This window comes from Pyxicephalus adspersus, chromosome 5, assembly GCF_032062135.1.
Source record: "Pyxicephalus adspersus chromosome 5, UCB_Pads_2.0, whole genome shotgun sequence".
NCBI classification, from domain to species: Eukaryota; Metazoa; Chordata; class Amphibia; order Anura; family Pyxicephalidae; genus Pyxicephalus; species Pyxicephalus adspersus.
Window position 1 is genome coordinate 63,580,639 of NC_092862.1, and position 21,183 is coordinate 63,601,821.

General features: G+C 36.2%; 1 protein-coding gene across 1 annotated transcript; it reads right to left on the reverse strand.

Annotated features, from left to right (window-relative positions):
• Positions 1-4,660: 4,660 nt before the first annotated feature.
• Positions 4,661-20,849, reverse strand: RIOK1 (RIO kinase 1). Its single transcript, XM_072411743.1, has 17 exons — positions 20,780-20,849; positions 18,071-18,251; positions 17,240-17,330; positions 15,702-15,771; positions 14,701-14,743; positions 14,063-14,155; positions 13,457-13,569; positions 12,699-12,779; positions 11,991-12,077; positions 11,515-11,652; positions 10,967-11,070; positions 10,226-10,332; positions 8,983-9,048; positions 7,449-7,568; positions 6,617-6,670; positions 5,842-5,985; positions 4,661-5,377 (listed from the first exon to the last, which is right to left on the reverse strand). The coding sequence occupies exons 1-17, from the start codon at positions 20,833-20,835 to the stop codon at positions 5,267-5,269; spliced, it is 1,659 nt and encodes a 552-aa protein (XP_072267844.1). The 5' UTR covers positions 20,836-20,849; the 3' UTR covers positions 4,661-5,266.
• Positions 20,850-21,183: the final 334 nt, after the last annotated feature.

A 21,183-nucleotide genomic window follows, 5' to 3' on the forward strand; every position in this document is an offset into this window, starting at 1 on the left:
GCAATGACCTAGGTCATGGGTGTCAAAGTCAAATACACAGTGGGCCAAAATAAAAAAATTTGAACAAAGTCCTTGATATTTGTTTATATATATATTTATCTAACCTTGATACTTATTGAAAAAATATGTACAATTGAGAAATGTCACTAATGAATGCTAACAGAGGAGCATTCTGAGATTTGTAGTATTAGCGGTGCATGCACGGTCTACTGGTGGGCCAGCTCTTGTAGACGTTTGGTATTTTCTCGCGGGCCAAATATATTATATTATATATATTATATATAATATATATAATATAATATTATATTATGTAATATTATATATTATATATATTATATTACAGTGCGGGCCGCATTTGGCCCGCATTCCTGAGTTTGACACCCCTGGCCTAGTTAGTCTAGTAAGAAATTTGACCCTGGTCATAACAGAAGATGTTCTGGCTATCTAAAGTAATAGCAGGCAACTTGTGGTGTCCTCATCTCAGGCAGGACATCTCTAGGTTTAAAATAGCCAACAGATTTATTTTTTAGAAAACTTAGGTAAATAATTCTATTAGGTAATTAACATACATTTATTTTCGCAACAAACCAAATTGTTTCAATTTACATGAACATGTTTGGGCTTATGACTGTAAATCTTCCACAGATCACACATTTATTTCTTCCAGCAACAATTATGGAAAACATTTAAGCTAATTAAATGTTGGGGTTGTAACTTGTTTGTTTATATGTGCTTGCAATACTGTAACCTCTAATCATTTTTGTATAATTCTGACATTCACCTATATCTTTGGACTAGAAAAGTGGGGGAGCACACTTCCTTTATACCACCTTCCTCTCTTTTCTGGCTTTATTTCTTACCTTCATGCTTTCTCTTTTTATCATTTGCCTTTTTTTTATTACATTTACAGTAATTGTTTCTTTTGAGAAACACAAAGACTGCAAATGCTGACCATTAGCTCTCCAAGACTGGAAAAGATAGAGTACCATGGCAGAACCTGGTTGATCCAGCAAACCTGGAATGGATCTGGGCTAATGTTTAAAGCAATTGCCAGCTAATAGCAAATGTTTTTTAGGAAATCCATTCCAGATGTTCTGGATCACCCAGGTTCTCCCAAGTCAACGTAAGTACACCCTTACCATTTCCATAGGAATTAGGATAAGTAGCAGCCCAGTGCTACTAGTCAAATGAACTTGATTAATTTATCATCAGCAAGTGGTGACCACCTAAAAAAAAGCAGAAGTTTTGGCAATTTGCTGGTCTGGATACTTTAGGTTTGTGTTAACCCAATGTCAAGTGGGAAAGACAACAATATACGCTCACAAGCCTCAATAAGCTGAAGCAATGTTGTAAAGACGAGTGGGTCAAAATTCCTCCACAACAATGTGAGAGACTGATAAAGCAATACAGAATATGATTACTTATTGCTGCTGAAGGTGGTTCTGCAAGCTAATAAATCATATGGTGTACTTTTTTTTTCACACAAGAATTTCGTTTTTTGGCTTCATTTTTGTTAAATAATCGTGGTTGAATTTATTGTGTGCTGTTCTACACCGGAAAAATTTTAGCGTAATGTAAACACATATACACATGTGTGTATATATATATATATATATATATATATATATATATATATATAATTATATATTTATATATTATATATACTTATGCATATAAAGGCAATTGATCAATTAGCTTTTAGCAATTTGTCTCAAAAAATTCCAATATTGAAGCCTAAACAGTGGTAACTATCAACATAATGGAATAATGAAATCACTAATCTATGGTAATGCTTGCAAATCTGCAATGTCCTCAATCTCATTATAAAACACATTAATTGGAGCTTGGTCACATTATTCTGCCCGAGTATAAAGAAATCTAAATGTTTTGACAAATCAGGGCTAAAGACTCACCCCAGTGCTTGACTACAAAAGAATGTTGTTCAGGTTGAAAAAAAAAAACATAGGTGCTAAGCATGTTAACAGACTGATACTTGCATTGGCATATAAAGCTGGTGTGATCAGTCTGCATTCAAACTGACATATTTGCAAGTAAAATAAAAAGCAAACAGAACTAACATTTTACACATTTCCTTTGTCTACAGATAAGCAAAAATATGTTCATGTAAACATTTTTGTGAAAGAAGCTCAGTGCAATTGACTTGTAGTAGTCATTAGTTTGTTTGGATAATTTTATATTAATATATATATATATATATATATATATATATATATATTTACCACAAGTTGTTATATCATTACTATTTTGTCAGTGATGACCCAATATTAAATGTATCTTTTGAGCAATGTTACAAAGTGTAGAATTCATAATCCTCTGATTTAATTTGTAAAATGTAAGATTTTTGTAGACTAAATGAAATAGCTGTTTTAGCCTCTTTCTTTTCATGAACAAGTTATAAATCCATAGTCTGGAGTTGCTTGGTTTAACAAGCACAACAAATAAGGATTTCTGAGTTGTTAAAAGAGCATAACTAAATATGAGAGAATATATCATGGCTTTTGATCATAATTCTAACTTTGACCTACATCAAAAAGGCCATGATTCATAATAATTTCCAGAAAAATGAGCAGCTTTTTTTTTCTTGTGTGTGTGAGTAGCAATAAAGGCAAATGAGAATATAATAAAAAGTACATATACTGACATCATTCTCTTCTTATCCAACGTTTTTAACATTTAGAAATGGTGCTAAAATGGAAGGTAAAGCAACATGTTATCTATTTTAGTAGTTAGCCCTAACCAATGTGCTTTATTAATTATATCAGTGAATTGTAGCCACTAAATTTAGGTAATACATAGGGCACAGTAGTCTCAATTAAAAATGCAGTAGCCAGGCTTTTCTGAAGACCTTTTGATTAGAGCCAGCCTTACTCTTTGGCAGTAGTACATTTTTTTATACTGTTGGTGAATGATGCACCACACAATTAGGTCTTTCGCCTTTTCAGATTGTTTGACTTGTATGGTCAGATATATAATGAGTGTTTACATCTATAAAGCTATCATAAACATAGCATGCAGAAATTATGCATTTGTTGAATAATGTTACCTTTCACACAAGTCAGGATGTCCAGTTGGCTATTTTCCCTTGTACCTCACAAGCATATCTATTGGTCCTTTACTTTGATAGATTGTATTACAGACCATACAGAAGACTTTACCAAATGTGAAATTCACAGAAAAAAACTTGTAATCTGCCAAGAATTCAGTATGTATATATCTGTGACTACAGATTATTTTGTTTTGCCATTTTCAATTAACTTGACCCCTGCCTATGAGGAAGTAGGAAGAGAGCGGTAGAGAAAGGGAAAGAATTGATCTTAGGGATGATTTTCTTTCCTGTCGTATCTTCTTGGATATCTACACAACATACAGCTAGGTCCATAATAATTTGGACAGAGACAACTTTTTTCTAATTTTAGTTCTGTACATTACCACAATTAATTTTAAATGAAACTCAGCTCAAAAGTAATTGGACAAATTAAAAAGCTGAAAATAAAATGTTCATTTCTAATACTTGGTTGAAAACCCTTTGCTGGCAATGACAGCCTGTAGTTCTGAACTCATGGACATCACCAGATGCTGGGTTTCCTCCTTTTTAATGCTCTGCTAGGCCTTACTGCAGCGGCTTTCAGTTGCTGTTTGTTTGTGGGCCTTTCTGTCCGAAGTTTAGTCTTCAACAAGTGAAATGCATGCTCAGTTGGGTTCAGATCAGGTGACTGACTTGGCCATTCAAGAATATTGCACTTCTTTGCTTTAATAAACTTCTGGGTTGCTTTGGCTGTATGTTTTGGGTCATTGTCCATCTGTAATATGAAATGCCTCCCAATCAATGTGACTGCATTTAGCTGGATTTGAGCAGACAGTATGTCTCTGAACACCTCAGAATTCATTCGGCTGCTTCTGTCCTGTGTCACATCATGGATAAACATTAGTGTCCCAGTGCCACTGGCAGCCATGCACGCCCAAGCCATCACACTGCCTCCGCCATGTTTTACGGATGATGTGCTATGCTTTGGATCATGAGCTGTTCCATGCCTTCTCCATACTTTTTTCTTGCTATCATTCTGGTAAAGGTTTATCTTGGTTTAATCTATCCAAAGAATGTTTTTCCAGAACTGTGCTGGCTTTTTTAGAAGTTTTTGAGCAAAGTCCAATTCTTGAGGCTTATGAGTGGCTTGCACCTTGTAGTGCACCCTCTGTATTTACTTTCATGCAGTCTTCTCTTTATGATAGACTTGGATATCGATAGGCCTACTTCCTGGAGAGTGTTGTTCACTTTGTTGTTGTGAAAGGGTTTCTCTTCACCATGGAAATGATTCTGTGATCATCCACCACTGTAGTCTTCTGTGGACGTTCAGGTCTTTTGGCGTTGCTGAGTTCACCAGTGCTTTGTTTCTTTCTCATGATGCACCAAACTGTGGATTTTGCCACTCCTAATATTGTAGCAATTTCTCCAAAGGGATTTTTCTGTTTTTGCAGCTTAAGGATGGCTTGTTTCACCTGCATGGAGAGCTACATTGTGGTAATGTACAGAACCAAAATTAGAAAAAAGTTGTCTCTGTCCAAATATTTATGGACCTAACTGTAACTCTGCACTGGACCACAAGAAGAAAAATTAGCTATTAATAAACGGGTTTGCAAATTGTTCAAACTTTTTATATCAGCTCATTTTCTTATCTGCAAATAACTGTTTAACGTCCATATAACTAAAATATTTTAGGATATGACAATTTCTTAGAAATATTTACTTTTAAATACTTGACTGTATGTAAATTTATTTTAAACATGATACAGAATGTTACTCTAACTCATGGTTTACACATTAGTAGTTTTTAACCTTGGGTTCAGTCACCATTGCCGGTTTGATCTTTTCCATTTCCTGTAGATACTTTTATGTCTAAAGAGCTAGCCAACAACAGAAAATGGTCACTGACATTAGGAAAGGAAAGATCATGTAGAAAATGACACCGAACAAATCTTTAGGTACATAAGTAACAAATAATGATCAGGTAAATCCGTTATTGTCCAATTTGGTCAGCCTGTTTTTCAATGAAGGTGATATGAAGTCCAATACAATATGTCACATAGACATCAGGGTGGTTCTTGAATTATAGAATAGATTACAATAGTCTAATTGTCTATGAGAATTTTATACGTTGTGTGTCAATACACACAGTGCAATGTTGCCAGCTCATCTGTAAGATGGAATAGTTAAACAGCAAGTATTCTTCAGAGTCTTTGCTGTACATTATTTGCCTTTCTTCATCTTTGCAGTCTTCTCTTTTCTTTTCTTCACGTGTTTTGGGATCTTGCTTTTCCTCTTTTCCCTCTGTGCTTCTTTGACCAGCTTTTTCCTTTCCTATTAAAAAGGGCATGAAATAATGAACTGGACGTAGGGCATTTGAAAGCCACAGGGAGCATTGTAGGAATTCACACAAACAAGATTAAGAAAGGCGAGGCCTAATGTGGGAGTGTAAAACAAAATAAAATGAACAAAGTGGATGTTTCAGCAGCTATGAGGGGGGGCGGCAATCATCTTTTGTGCTTATTTGAAGCAAATAGTACTATTGTACAATTCAAAGTAGTACTGAAGTATAATACTAGATAGTTTGTCATTTGCTGCCATCTATGAAAAAGAGTTAAAAATTATTTTTTGCTTTTATTTTGTTTTTATCTTTTAGCAAAGATAATCCAAGGAGTCTTGAAGCCAGAACATCATGGTTGAATGCACTAATGCAATTTCTGGGCTCCAATAATGCCAGTCACAAAATCATTTAAAATTTTAATCAGCTTTATCATAGGAAAAATATCATCACCACTCACTTTCTTATCCATTTCTGGGTTTGGGGGCTGATCTTTTGGGTGAACTTCTTCTTCAGAGTCTGAAGCAGAGTCATCTCCACTGGCACCATCAGTATCTGAGTCGTCCTGCTGCTCATGATCAGAGTTCTGCAGCAGAGCTGGTATCTGCACAAGGATAATAGGAACATTCAAATGTTTTACATGACACTTATACTGATCAAAATTCAAATACCATATTTATTTTTACTATTATTTCTTATACCAACAATACTTTTCAAAAGAAAACTTTGAATATTTAACATTTTTGCTTTCAAGATAACTGTTGCCAAATAAAATAATGTTTTGGGGTTTTTTTTGTAAAATAAAATATCTGCATTACACAACATGATGGGCATAAGATATTACAATATGAGTAGACTACATTGGTGTTTTTGCCTGTAATAGAAATTAAAATTTCAGCAATTGGCTTAATATATACCATAATTGCATTCAGCAACTAGGCCAATGAACATGGAGCGACAACAGGAAAAAATATAAAATGCTAAATATATAATGAAAGAACTATTACTATGTTATGACATTATTTGTTAAAATGATATTACTCTATCTTGGCATTGATGCAAAAAAAGCAATATCAACAGTTTTAGCAATGTGATCATGTCTGTCTTAATATCAATATACAAAAACAAACATTACTCCATACTAATGGAGCCAAAGAAATCTGGTGTGCTTTAGCGATAGCTTACCTAACAGAGCAGCAAAGTGTAAATAAATTTCAATAAAATAATTTTCTTACCATTTCAGCACCTGACAAGTCCTTCCTTAGTCCAGTGACAGTCTGATAGAGAATCTACAAATGAAAAAAAATAAAGCCTAATCTTTTAAACTTGCTTCTCGCTACTGGAAATTTATGTGGCCATTACATGGTCTTTTTTATTTTTCAGTTTAATGAATTTCAGAGGATTATTACAGATATTCTATTAACCAGCAGTAAGGTAAACCCACAAAATAAGTGCACAGATACATGGAGGCAAAGAGCGAGAGCTTAATCCCCTGTAGGGAATCCTCCATGGCCAAATGCACAGGATTGCTTCAAGGTGAACTCCATCCTCTATAATTTTAAAGTAGTATATAAAATATTCTTTGTTTGCTTTTTGACAGCTATGATTCAACATGACTGCTAGCTGTCAAACTGGATACCATGAAAAGTTCTGATCCTAATGAATGTTTTGGAACTAGTCAGAGGTGCTCCTGCTCATGTCAACTATGATGGCGATTGCATGCAGGCTTCATTCAGAAACAAGGCTATCAGATTATCAGTGTGCAAATGTGTAAATGCTTCTTTAATTGCCAGATACAGTAACAGCTTAAAAAGAAAGAATACACTAGTTTAACAAAAAAAAAAAAAAATATATATATATATATAGTGACATGGAACTTATACTGAGTTTTTTATCAAATGACAGCAAAGTGGGCTGTCATTTAAATTACCCTGTTGCTTTGTCCATCCAGGGTTCCATATCACATCATATAATCATTGCTATATAAAACCTATAATAAAAAATGATTTTTTTTATTTAATCTGCCTACAAAACTGCAGATCAGCTACACTAGGGTATGTTACTCACATTATCATGTTGGGTGTTCAGTGACAGGTCTTCTTCTTTTAACTTCTGCATTGTGTCAACATCCCGTTCATAGTTTTTCACCTCATTCAGAGTACGAGGAATATATGCCTTCTTAAACACCTACAAATTAAAAGTTGTGATGAATCACAAGGCCTAAATAGATACACATTTAATTCAACAGTACATTTTTATGTGATAAACCTACTGATGCAGATTTTTTGGTGGAAATTAGGAGTGTCACATTCATGAAGTCAAACGAAGTTAATTATAACTTGGACCATGTATTATATTTGCACTGAGAGTCACACAGCAAAATTAACTTTAACACAATGCAGCTACATGACACTTGAAATGACGTGCAATCATGCACAGCCAATTGTCAACAAGAATAACATTTGTACATTTGAATAACATAATAACATTTTACCCACTTACAGAGAAAGTATGTCATTCCCTATCTGAGATGCAGCATTAGACAAATATACCTATTGTAGCCTGCTGTGTGTGCAGCTCTGGTAGACCTGACACATCATCCAAGTGGCACACACTACTTGGAGAAGTGCCAGGTCTACCTTTGGATATAAAGTACACTCCGCTTCTATAGTTGTTTATGGGGTTACTACTACTTGGAGGAATAGACCTTGAGTTTAGGTATCTCAATCTAATGGCTTCATAACATGTTTTTCATAACAGCAGACCATTTAAGACTAAACTCTATTTTAGTCTAGGGCTAAACTACTATTTCTAACACATCAAAAAAAGGTGCATAGCAAGGGTTTTATTTTTTACACTGAAAATTAATATTTTTTTGTTCAAAACAAATTTTAGACAGAGAACTTTTATGCTTTGGAGTCTGCTTTGGAGTACATTCAAGGCTGTCAAATAGCTTTGAATTTGTGACTGCTTTTGCAAAAATCTAGAGCAGCCTTTCTTGGACTTTTTAACATTGTGGAACCCTTTAGAAAAACCCCTGCTGTATTTCTTATATTCAGTGCTCACAGTTCATTGGCATGGTGGTCGTTGGGCAGAATGCCTTCTTCATTGCTGGATACTTTTCATATTACCAGTCCAAAGTATCCCATGTAACCCTTATTGATAGCCAAAAATATCATTAGTGTCACTAGAATTTGCTTATTGCCCAAGCAACCCCTAGCAACCTCTGGAGGAACCCTGGTTGAAAAACACTGTTCTAGAGGCCTATTTACTGGAGAGTTTAGAATGTTCACACAATAAATGAAATGAATATTGATTTCAATTATATGCCCATGTAAAATACAGATTCCTGTTTAATTTTTTTTTTTTTGCACAGGACTAGATAACTAGTAAAATGTATATATCATTTTATAAATACAATTTATTATGGGAAAAATATCAGCTCCACAACCCTTCTACAAAAGGAGTGGGGAAGCAAGGAAACTGGATAACAGGAACGACAGATTTAGGAAAATATAACTTGGAAAAGAAAAAACATTCAGGATGAGGTAAATATGGCCGGAGATGGGCTTTAAAACCTTGTTATTTGCAAGGTACTTACCTCTTCATCAACCTTATCCTGACTTGATCTTTCTTCTTCTGTTCTTTGAGCTGCTATCTCCATAGCCTAGAACATGCAAAACAATAATATTTAATAGCAGTTGGTTATATTGGTATCATAGATTTCTAGTGTAGAATAAACTAATTAGTCTTTGAGCTCAAATTACCTTATAAGAATATGTGGGATGAACACTGGTGTCAAAAAAGACATAATCATACCCATAAAAATACATAGGGTATGGGCCAGAAGAACATTTATATCACAGGGGTCTTGTTTCGGCGGGCCTACTGCTGTTCTAGATTTATAAACAATTTTTATATAATTTAAATATATTTTAGCAATTATATTGGTTTAAATTTGTTCTATTTAAGCTCCAGAAAAACATAAAGACTACAATAATGTAAAGACAATTATTTTCCTTACTAGCATTTGCAGTTTTGTTATTCCGAATACAGCAAAACTCAGAAATTCTGTGAAAGTTGTGTTCAATGTAAAGGCAAGGCAGCGATTTCTGTTAAACAACTAGTCAGTTATGCTTGCTCTCCTTGATCAGGTGACTGGTAGGGTTACAGTACTTCTGCAGTTCAAATTTACACTGCTGATGTAGTTTTGTCATCACTCCAGGTAAGGGTTGAGCTATGCATATAACCCCTCTTTTCCCATCCCCATATAGAGAATTTGAATGGCAAGTAAACTTAAGTTAGTTAGCAATAGTGTGTAGAGAAGTTGACAAAGCAGATAAAGCTTGCTGCTTTGGGGGCAGTGACAGAAGACAAAGGAACGAACCCCTGTAATATTCTACATAACAGCCCAAAAATGTCACAAAATGCCTACTGAATCATGTGACATGAATTATTTTAGGCACCTGCACAGCTGCATTTTACTATTAGGTGCCTGTACAATGCCTTACCTGACCCCCTCCTAATGATTAGGATTACTCATGTAACAAGTAGTAAATCCCTTTTTTCCCCTCAATGAATAGGACTATTATGATAATACCAGTAAACAGGCAGTAGAGGGATAATCCTAAAATCTGCACATTAGGCAAATACGGTAAAGTAAATGAGTAATACCGTAATAATAAAAATTAGGGTAAACATTAAACTCAACATGTCCTCTTATAATTATTTTAAATTATGTGCAATCAGAACATGTAAAAATAAAATCATTTATAGAAAGAAAAGAAAAACAATGCAAGTTAAATGTGCACGGATAGGTTTTCAATAATGTAAGAACAAATGACCTTTTCTAAATAGGCATCCAGGTTATCCTGAGTAATGGATGGATCTGTAATAAACTCAAACAGCTCTCGTACAGTCATTACTGCAACATCGTACTTCACGAAGAAATCTGCCAAATACAAAAAATATATATATAATATATCAAGTCTGGTCTGCAGAATTCAAAATCTAGATTTTTCACCAGTAAAGAAAGTGTTCATCTACATTTGCAGCCAAACTTGTGTACTACAGACACCAGGGTTTATACAGTAAAATCAAGAGAGTGCAGTTGTGATTAGCCATGGTCCTTAGGAAAAATCAGTGGGCTCCTAAGCTTTTCAGCATAAACTGTAAATTGTGATGATGCCAGAAAGACCCCAATTTTATAATAAATATTACCAGTACCTTTGAAAAATGTGTGATTAAATTAATCACTGGCCAACCATAACCCCACCATGAGCTAACTTAGGTCAAGTACTGGGAGCTGGGGGGTGTCCGGCGTCTGGTCCCGCGTCGTCCTGACATTCGTACTGGATCCGGCGCTCCGGGCGCAGTCATTCTACTACCCAAGCGCGAGATCAGGTGACAATAGTAGATAAAAAGGCTCTTTCTGCGCATGCGTAGAAGAAGCACCCAAGAGCTTTGCGCTCCAATTCATTCTCGACTGCCAAGGCCGAGAATTAGAGTGGAATGTACCCTTAAGTTAGGACTAGATTTGAAAATCATAGGTTAAATCAAGATGTAAAGAAAATCTGAAAACATACCATTTATATTGGCACAGTCCTTACGAAGAAATTCCAGAGCATGTGGGTGATCATGCTCCACCGACTGAGATACATCAATTATATAAACTTGTCCATTATGATAGCTTTTGGAAGGAGTAGGAAAAAACACATCATTAGTTTATCTAAATACACTTCAGAATAACCAAAAATAAAACCAAAACAGAAATAGGACATTAAAAAGTTCTATCTGGAGCTACACATAGAAAGCAGTGAGCAATGTGTGACATACTTGTTTTCCACAACTGCACATGACTTTACTGCATAAGTACATCCATACAATAAATGTACAAGAGGGCTGTTTAAAATAGTATGAATAACCAGCCTGAATGCATAGAGGATCACTGTAGAAAAGTCTGAACCCACTCCAGCTAACACGAAAGTTAAATCTTTTTAACAAGACATAGTTCCATTGGTAGGAATTCCTACAGAGCTATACTTTAACTTCCTTCTGTTTATGCCTTGGTACTGCACAACCTACGTCTTTCATTCTAAATCACAAATGGAATGTGGCCACATGTAATACCTACAGCATATTAAATTCACTGAGATCTGCATGCACAAGCCGTGCATCCTGGTACATTCTTCGCATATACTGAATGACATCCAAGTACATCTCTCGGGCTTTGGAATCGGATAACTGGGCATTCTTCAGCAAAGGAGCCGGCCTTACAATAGAAAAATAACAATAGTGAAAACAGAGAAAGCGTAAATGCTAAAAGAATACAGAGAAATATTGTTAAAATGTTTCTCCTATAATAAACCTCATATTGCAATATGCCTAAAAAAAGAGTCTGTTTGATCTACAACTAATAACCAAACAGCAATTCCAACAACAGCTTTGAACTCAGATCAGTTGCTGCATGGCAATATAAATATATACATGTGCAGGTACTTAACAAGGGTTATGAACTGTGATAAAATGTAGTCCACTAACTGTTACAAGCTCAAATAATTTAATCCTCTTAAAGTTCCCTTTGAAAATGGAATTTGGGAAGTTACTCACATCTCATTTTTCCCAATAAATCTCATCACGAGGACATGACTCTTTAACAAAATTGGCTCTGGACAAGGAATTCCTGCAGTGTTTAACCTTGAGTGGTAAAAGAAAACAATTAACATGATTTATATTGTCACTTCATTTTATTTAGCAAAATAAAAAGTGGTTGTGAAGTCAGAGAAAAGTTTCTAATTATAGAAGAATTTCACATGAATTGGTATGGTACGGTCTGTACACTGTGCAAACAAGCATGAGGCTTAGGAGCCATCATGACCTAGTGGCAAACAGCAAGTCACATTTAAAATAAATTACTGTTCTTTAGTGTTCTTACTTGTTGTCCTACAAAGAATAATAATCCTTTGCCTAGTTTTCTTCTGCCAGCTAGTGTCTATCTTCAAATACCTGGTACTTCAAAAATGTAATCCCACAATGCAAAGTCGTCCACCCCAGTATGCCCCTCAACAACTCCACATCCTGATCAGTATCTAGACTTCAATATATATATTATATTATCAAAGGTCTCCTTTGGTCCAAACTCAAAAAATCAATATATGATATGATATTAAATGATTTATTTAAATAGTTATTCAATTATTCATACATTTATTTGAATCCGCTTTTCATATCATAGACTGCACAATTTTCCCCATGCATTAATTCTGGGGGAAAATGCTCATTCCTGACAGAATGAGGTAGTGTGATTCAGTAATTCACCTGATTAAATTTCTCATTTCCTTTTCTGCCCAGGTTTTAACCATTTTTCGGGGATTCCCTTTGCAATATCCATGTCGAAATCTGAAAAAAGCCAAGAGAATTACAGACTGCAAATAAAAAAATATAATTTTTATTTACCAATAAAAAAACTAATGTAATCTTGCTTTTCATTTCCACAAATATTCCTATAACTACTAATACATTTTTACATCTGTTTGATTGATGACCAGAGTAAAGATGGACGTGCACAAATGACATGAATTGTGCACATTTATTTCTACCAGCAGTATGACACCATCCTTGGTGACAACCTAATCAGAAGTGTCATTGACCATGCAATTCAACCAAGTCTAATTGAACATTTCAGGTGTTCAGGTGGCAGTGGGTCTTTACATTCATTTATTTATTTTCTGAATTGCTCACAATTATCCCAAAGAAACAAATAGATAATTTAAAGGCTAACACTTGTACTATTGTATAGCACTGTTGTTGCTATATTAGATGTTTGCCCAAGTCAGGTTTATTGTATTGGTATATATTATTAGGTTTAAGTTTGTACATACAAAGACAGCTAATTTTTATTAATAGTTTAAGGTACGTGAGATTAATCAATTTCATTGACATGTGGAACTGAACTGGGCTGCTTTTGCATGTCCACAGACGTGTATGAGGGCAGTAAGGTTCTGATGTACACAAAAGCCTGAAACTGCATATCTAAAGCAGGTATGTTCTGGGATAATGCCATACTTTGTACTCACCTGAATTCCCCACTGACATATTTATCACGATCTTTAAACATTAAAATTGAGGTTTTGTAAATTTTGATAGCTCTGCTTTCTCCATCTGCAGTACTGGCATGGTAGACATTAGCCTAAAGAGAAATAAAAATGTAAAATGAACATGTGAAAAAAGGGCTATGGTAAAATGTCATGTTTACCAATAAATTCCTAAATATCCTTTTTGCTCTTTTAAAAAGTCCCAAGTCTTCTCTTTATCTGTTTAGAGTCCTTATTTGGGTATCCATGACATTGCTTGCACAACATCAGCACTTTCAACTGGCTCTCCACTGGAAAAGTCCTTTCAGCAGAAAGAGCAATCTATAACAATGATGTCACCACAATGGGAAAGGTAGGAGGACCCCCTACGACCAGAAATGGTGGTGGCAAGGGACCAAACAGCACAGCAGGTCTATTTTACAAGGTAACCAAAAAACATTTTCAGGATGGGTTACAGAGAAGTGGCAATGTGTTAATATTTTTCGGAGATAGGCTTTATTCTGCACAAAATCTATCCTCAACCTGTAAAATGATCCACTTTTTTGTGACACTCACAAATATACACAAATAACTTATTAGTATACTTACTTCTTTACCTGTGCTGATACAACCGTTGATTTCTGATATTACTCCTCTTGTAAGCATTTTAAAGAGAATCATCCGTGTCCTTGGGTCTAGCACCTTAAATGCAGATAAAATCAATTATGTCACAGGGAGAAACATTTAAATGTTTTATATTAACATTACTTTTAACACCAAAAATGAGCAAATTAGACCTGCTCCCCCTAACACTAGCCCAATAAAAAAGGCCTATGATTTCTCTACACAGTTAAGAGGTTTCCTTCTCAGAAACATATACTTACAATTACTTTTTTCTACTCTACTGCTGATCTAGTAAACTTTAGGAAAAAATACCTATAACTTCTGAGTATGAAGGCTGAATGTAACAGGGATGGTGGATGGTGCTGGTAGAGTCCTTAGTCACTCCAATTTTTCTACACTCCTTGCAGCTAAATAGAGAGATAAAAGTAGGTATATACTTTTAAAAAGAAGCCATTAAACCTACCTGGTGTATGGGTTTGCTGCAACATCTTATACTAAATGACTTAATTTGTCTACTTATAGTACTTTATCAGCCATACCTAATCCGAAATACTGTGCATACCAAAAATGTGACTTATTTGTTTGTGTTGAATGTAAAAATCGAACATAAAATATATTGATACCTGTTCGACTGTAGCTCTGTCAGATTTATCTTTAACCCGATATCTGTTGTTAAAAAAAGAAAAAAATTTGTGTAAATAATGTACTGCATATTTCTTTATACATTTTAAAAAGGTAAATATGTTAATAGTAATAAGAGCCTGTCTAGACAGAAATACGTGATCAGCCATTGCAAGCTTAGGGGTGTCATCGTTATAATTGCTTAGCTATTTAAACTTCATATACAACATATTAGGTATTTCTCAGTTGCAATAACTCACGACAGGTTACTATACTTAATAAAGTTATTCATTTTTTCCTGCAGATATATACTGGCAAAGTAGTTCTGAATGATTTGAATCACACAATTTGCATTGGACTGCATGGAGGGTGGTATTCATAAATGCACACTAACAAGGATGGCAGCCCTGTTACATTTACCTTTTTAAAACTTTGGTATAGCAGCTCTTTTATTTCTATCCTGACAGCTTTAAGTAGTAAATGTATAAGGTTTAGGTGCTTATTTTTGGAAGAAAATATCAAAACCAATGATTTTTCTAAATAAGTAGAAATAATTTATATATCTAGAATGGTGGACAAAGTCACCAAAGGGCTCTATGAATAGATGAAAGGGAAATGTAACCTTTGTAATACCCTGAACCCTCCTGTGGTTCCTAACATAAAGTGACTTTGGACAGCAAGCAGCACCAGCAGTTCCAGTTCTAATGACACTTATAGGAAAATGACAAAGCCCTCTACATATCTTGGTGCTGATTAGGGAGAGTGTAAAAGAAGTGCCTCCTGAACAATGCTTCTATTTCTCAACTGCATTGTTTGGATACATGTAACAACAAGAAGAGGTTCTGCTCAAGCCACTTTTGGTATAATTGGGCTCCTAAATCCTGGAGGGCCCCTGTGTAGCTGAACGAACACCATAAATATTTTGTCGGCCACTTTGCGTAAAATAAACCCCAAAAAAAGGATTTTGAGTATTTGTTAAATAAAGACAATCTGTTATACTCACGAGTCTACTTCCTTTTGCCTGGATTTTTCTGTGACTTTATTCATGACCGAATCAGAAAGATTAAGTTTTCCTGAAGAAAATATTAAATATTTCCTTACAAAATCACTAAAACACATTTGGTAATACATTCGCACACTCTACATTTAAAAATAATCATGTTTCCAGTTACAGGCAGGAGGTTTCTAATTTATAAAATACATTTTTTTTACCAGTATTTAAAATAAAAAGGAAAGTATTTTGCATTGTAAGTGACCATTAATTTAAATAACAATTGCAATGTTTATCAGAATTATGCTTCAAACAAAACTTTACATCTCATTGTTTTATTGTATCAACTGCTTTGTTGTGGGTTACAGTCATGAGATGCATAACTATTAATATGAAACATCAATATATTATAAATATTGTAATTTTATATCTTTCATTTGGAAAGATGACTGTAAACTGTAAGTTTAGGTACACTTACACCGTCTATTGCCACACATTATCCCCATACTGTTCACATCACATGCAGTTAAAGAGGAACTTTACTCAAAAACTCAAAAACACAAAACAAAAACACACTTACCTTCAATCCCGCAGGGCAGTTCGATCACTCCAGGGGTGTCCGGCATCGGGTCCCACGTCGTCTTGGCATCTGTTCCGGAGCCGGCGCTTCCATCTTCGTCTTCTCTTTCGGGTTCTTCATCTATGTCACCCAACCCACGTGCAAGATCAGTTGTTGTAGGATAGGGGAAAAAAATTTGCCGATCTCACTGCGCATGCGTGAGATCGAAAAATGTTTCTCTTTGAGCAAAAAGGCTCCATCTGAGCAAGCTTGAGATGCTCAGGCATGCGCAGAAGGAGCACCCAAAAGCCTCCCTGGATGCCTGACGCAGGTATCCCGGGAGGCTTTGTGCTCCCATTTATTCACGACTGCCTAGGTGGCCGAGAATTAGGGGGTGGTGCTGCACCCTTTTTTATTAAAAAAAGGGTGTTGCACTTAAAAAAATAAAAACAAAATTTTTACCTTACATAAAAGGGTTCTCTACTCCAAGAGTTTAGGTACACTTTAAACAAAATGTCAATTTATTATTCATTAGTTAATAATAAAGTTATTACAACAACCTTCCTAGTCCAGGATATGGCATATAGTACTTATATATGCATTTTATGTGTGTTTTTAGCAGTTTGCCTAGTGTTCAGCAATGAGAGCTGTTTGTTTGCTATAGGATTTGTATTTTAGTCTATCCAATCCTCATATACGCAGATCTGCCTTAACAGTCAAGCTTGCCAGGGATGGGGACCCGAAATTTCTCTAAAGCAGTTTTACTTTTACTCTTAGGTCTGCTTCCCCACCATCCTATGATTGGATAGAGTCCTTGTAACATTTCACCCTCACCCTCTCTACGCTTGGCTGTATAGGAGAGGAGGAGGCTGATACCAATTCAAATCCAGGTACCTAACCTGCTAGCATGAAGTTTAGCTTTAAGTACTTTCAAACGGCATGTTCTGCATATAAATTATTTCCCATTGTATTTAGTATCACATATGCTTACCTAGATTAATTTTATTTTCATACTTTTGTAGGACCTTATCAGTCACTGTATATGCTTTCGATGAACTGTTCTGCATTTCTTGCCTGTTGGTCTAAAATAAAAATTTACTGGTTAGAAACATACAAACTAGACAACATATTTCCCCCTAACTTACTTCCCTGGTCTGATCCCTAATCCATTTACAGCATGGATGGCACCAGGTTTGCTTACAAAGCTCCTAATTGTTCTGCAGGAACGGCAGATTATCTAAAAGCCTGGTTTCAACTCTCAACAATTTTAGTTTTTTAAAACCAAGATTTCACTGAGCAGTAAAACCCTGGGTTCAAAATACTAACAAGCTGCATCGGTCCTCTCCTAAACACTTGCTGGTTTAGTGCACAAATGAGAACTTCCAGGTCCGGGATCAGAAAACTGTGTATTGTGTCAGCAGAATATAGAAGACTTTGTATCACTGATCCCTATCTACAAGACAGTGGAGATGTCAAAGAACATAAAGCAAGGGCTTCCAATGGTGGTGGTATAGATATATTTTGTTCATAGGCAAAATTATAATGATTTATAAGGACCATTTATACTCAAGTTTTAAATGTTAAATGGAGTAAAAAATTATGCAGTAAACAATTATGGAGTAAAAATAACCAAACAACTGTTTACAGGGAATGTAAAAAATATAACCAGTAGAAGCTTGATAATTTAATGTCTGCTGTGAACACAGCCATTCCATATTCCCAGGAAGAAATCCTTCAACCCACAGACATATAGCAATGATTAAATAAAAGGCGTAGATCGTGCACAGTAAGTTACAAGTATAAACCAAGCGGTCATTAATACCTGAGGGTTGGATCCTCTTCCATATAACTGCTTAGCAAGATTTGTGCTACCATCCTCCCAGTACCATCCATCATCCTCATCATCTTCATCATCCTCCACTTCTTCTTCACTTGCATAACCAGAGTTCTCCTGGGAAGCGAGTTGTTCTTTTCTCTCCAGAAACTTCTCATACCCGTCATCACTATTATAAAACATTGACAAATAGCATTGTTAATAAATGAATAGTAAGACTACTTATAAATACACAGCCTTCCCAAAAACAAGCACACGTGCTAATATGACATGGGACTTTGCCTTTAGCTTTGATTACGGCAGACATCCACTGTTTGAGCTTTTTTTAATGTGATCTTGTTTTGAAAGTTGAGCTACAATGTAAAGTCTTCCCCAGCACATCTCAAATATTCTCAATGAGGTTAGGGTCTGGATCGTGTTAGCCAATCCACATATGTCTCATGCTCCCTGAACCACAACTTCACAATCTGCTATTGTCATCTTAGTATATACTCATGACATCAGTAAAAAAAAAAATCCATACATATAAAAACCTGGCCATTAAGTATATTCAGGGAGTCAGCTGACTTCATTTATGGGCACAGGACACTGAACCTAAACCTGGCCACCTGAAACAACGCCAGGTCACAACACTGCCCCACTGGTCAGGAGACTTTTTGGCCTGGCAATGTACGATTACTTTTTTGCAGTAACACATATTGGGAAATAGATTGAAAACAACATATTCATATCAGGATATAAAATAATGGCAATCATAGAATCCACCAGTTGACAACTTTAAAAGTAACTCAGGCATCAATGCTGCAGTTACAGAACACCAAATATACATCTTCCAAACACTGAATCTCAGCTGACAACATAATGTAAATCATTGCAGAAAACACAGCAGCCACAATTATTAGAAATAAATAAAGATCCTAAGGTAGGAAAATCACAGTATTACTCCCCTTGACACTCATTGATCTTTCAATTAAACTCCAAGCTACACGAATAATCATAAATTGCAATGGCAATCAGTTTTTTTTCTTTAATCCTGGTCTGGTTTATTCTGGCGTTTCTTTCAGATATGAGTAGTAACCCAGTATGAAATAACTTTCTTGCCTCTGTGCAGGGGTTTCCTGTGATTGAGACCGGTTACTCCTGCCCTCTTTTGTTGTGCAGGGTAACTGGTCTTGTATCAGCCCCCCACTCAAGAAGCCTGCACTAGGAGGAACTACTGGGTCCCACTCACTGCATTGCTGTCTGCAAATGATATCAGAAGCACAATAATGAATTTACAAAGTGATAAATGGGATTACAAAGGAATTTGGCCTCATGGGTATATGGTGAATGCTCCAAGTATTCTTTACCATCGGCCTGACCCCAGATTATGTGCTAAAAATGTACAATACTCTCCCTGATTGGGGAATAAGCGAGAATTTTTTTCCTGAATTTTTGAAAACTGCCAGCTGGAAAGTAGTAAATTATTGCTGCTGGGTTATGTTCACAGCAGTGCAGGTGATGGGGCTTTCTGTGATGTGTGGAGGATGTCATTGTGTTTGATGGGTGAATAATGGCATTGGAATGTTGGGTGGATAGTATATAGGTGGGTATGGTGTGCAAGAATTATATGGAGGTTGCCATGGTGTGTAATGGGTACAGTGTGGATCTTGTGGGATGGGGTACATATGGAGGGTGTAAGAGTATATGGAATGGGCTATATATGAAAGGTGTCCCAGTATATGGGGATGTGTCATGGGTACAATGTGGATGTTGTGAGATGGGGTATATATGGAGGGTGTCATGGAGTATAAGGGGCACTAGGTTGTTGTAACAGGGTATATATGGAGGGGTGTTAAGTTTAATGAGGATTTGTCATGGGATGTGATGGGCACAATGTGGATGTTGTGAGATGGGGTATATATGGAGGGTGTTAGGGTATATGGGGATGTGTCATGGAGTGTCATGGGTACAATGTGGATGTTGTAGGATGGGGTATATATGGAGGATATATGGGGTGTGATGGGCACAATGGGGATGTTGTGGGACGGGGTATATATGGAGGGTGTTATGGAGTATAAGGGGCTCTAGGTTTTTGTAACATAGTGTATATATGGAGGGTGTTAGGGTATATGGAGTGTGATGGGCACAAAGTGAATGTTCTGGGACAGGGTATATATGGAGGGTGTTAGGGTATATGGAGTGTGATGGGCACAAAGTGAATGTTCTGGGACAGGGTATATATGGAGGGTGTTAGGGTATATGGGGTGTGATGGGCACAATGGGAATGTTGTGGGACGGGGTATATATGGGGGGTGTTATGGAGTATAAGGGGCTCTAGGCTGTTGTAACATAGTGTATATATGGAGGGTGTTAGGGCACATGGTGCTATATATATATATATATATATATATGGGTGCCATTTGCTGTGAAGCATGTGAAGAGGGGGTAAAGAATCAGAGCTCCATGTTCCTCTTTCCTGTATAATTTGTTTATAGTGAGGGGCATTGCCTAGTTGCACTCTACCCAAAATGTCTATATCCCAGGAAAATGTCCCAGACATCTCCCAGTCAGCCCACACAAGGTATCTCCGGTGCCCCATTCACCTACAAGCATTGTGTAATGACCGGGTGACCCGCCTATACATCACACACAATGTATGCGGACAGCCGTCGGTCAGCCCGGTGATATCCCGCTATAACACCCCGCACTAGTCACCTATCCTCCAGCTGCTCCGGATCCGCCGCCATCTTGGTACTCCGGAGTGCAGACATGCGGCCGGCCGTGTGACAACACTTCCCCCGTGTGACTAATTCATCACCTCATTCCAAGTACACCATTCCTAAAACAGCTGGAAACATGAATTTTGGTCTTTGCCACAGATCGTAATACACAAGGGAGGCCTTTTATAAAATATGTTATATGCACCAAAAAATCTCATGTTTAAAAATAGTTTTAGGACATCGCTACCATCATAAAACATACACATGTGCATTTTATTATATTGTTGGTGAGTTTTAGGTTGGTAGACTTTCCATTACAATACATCCAATGATTCCCTGTGATTAATTAGACGCCATTTGGCTAACCGGTAGTAATATTACCTGGTGCAGCATGAGGGC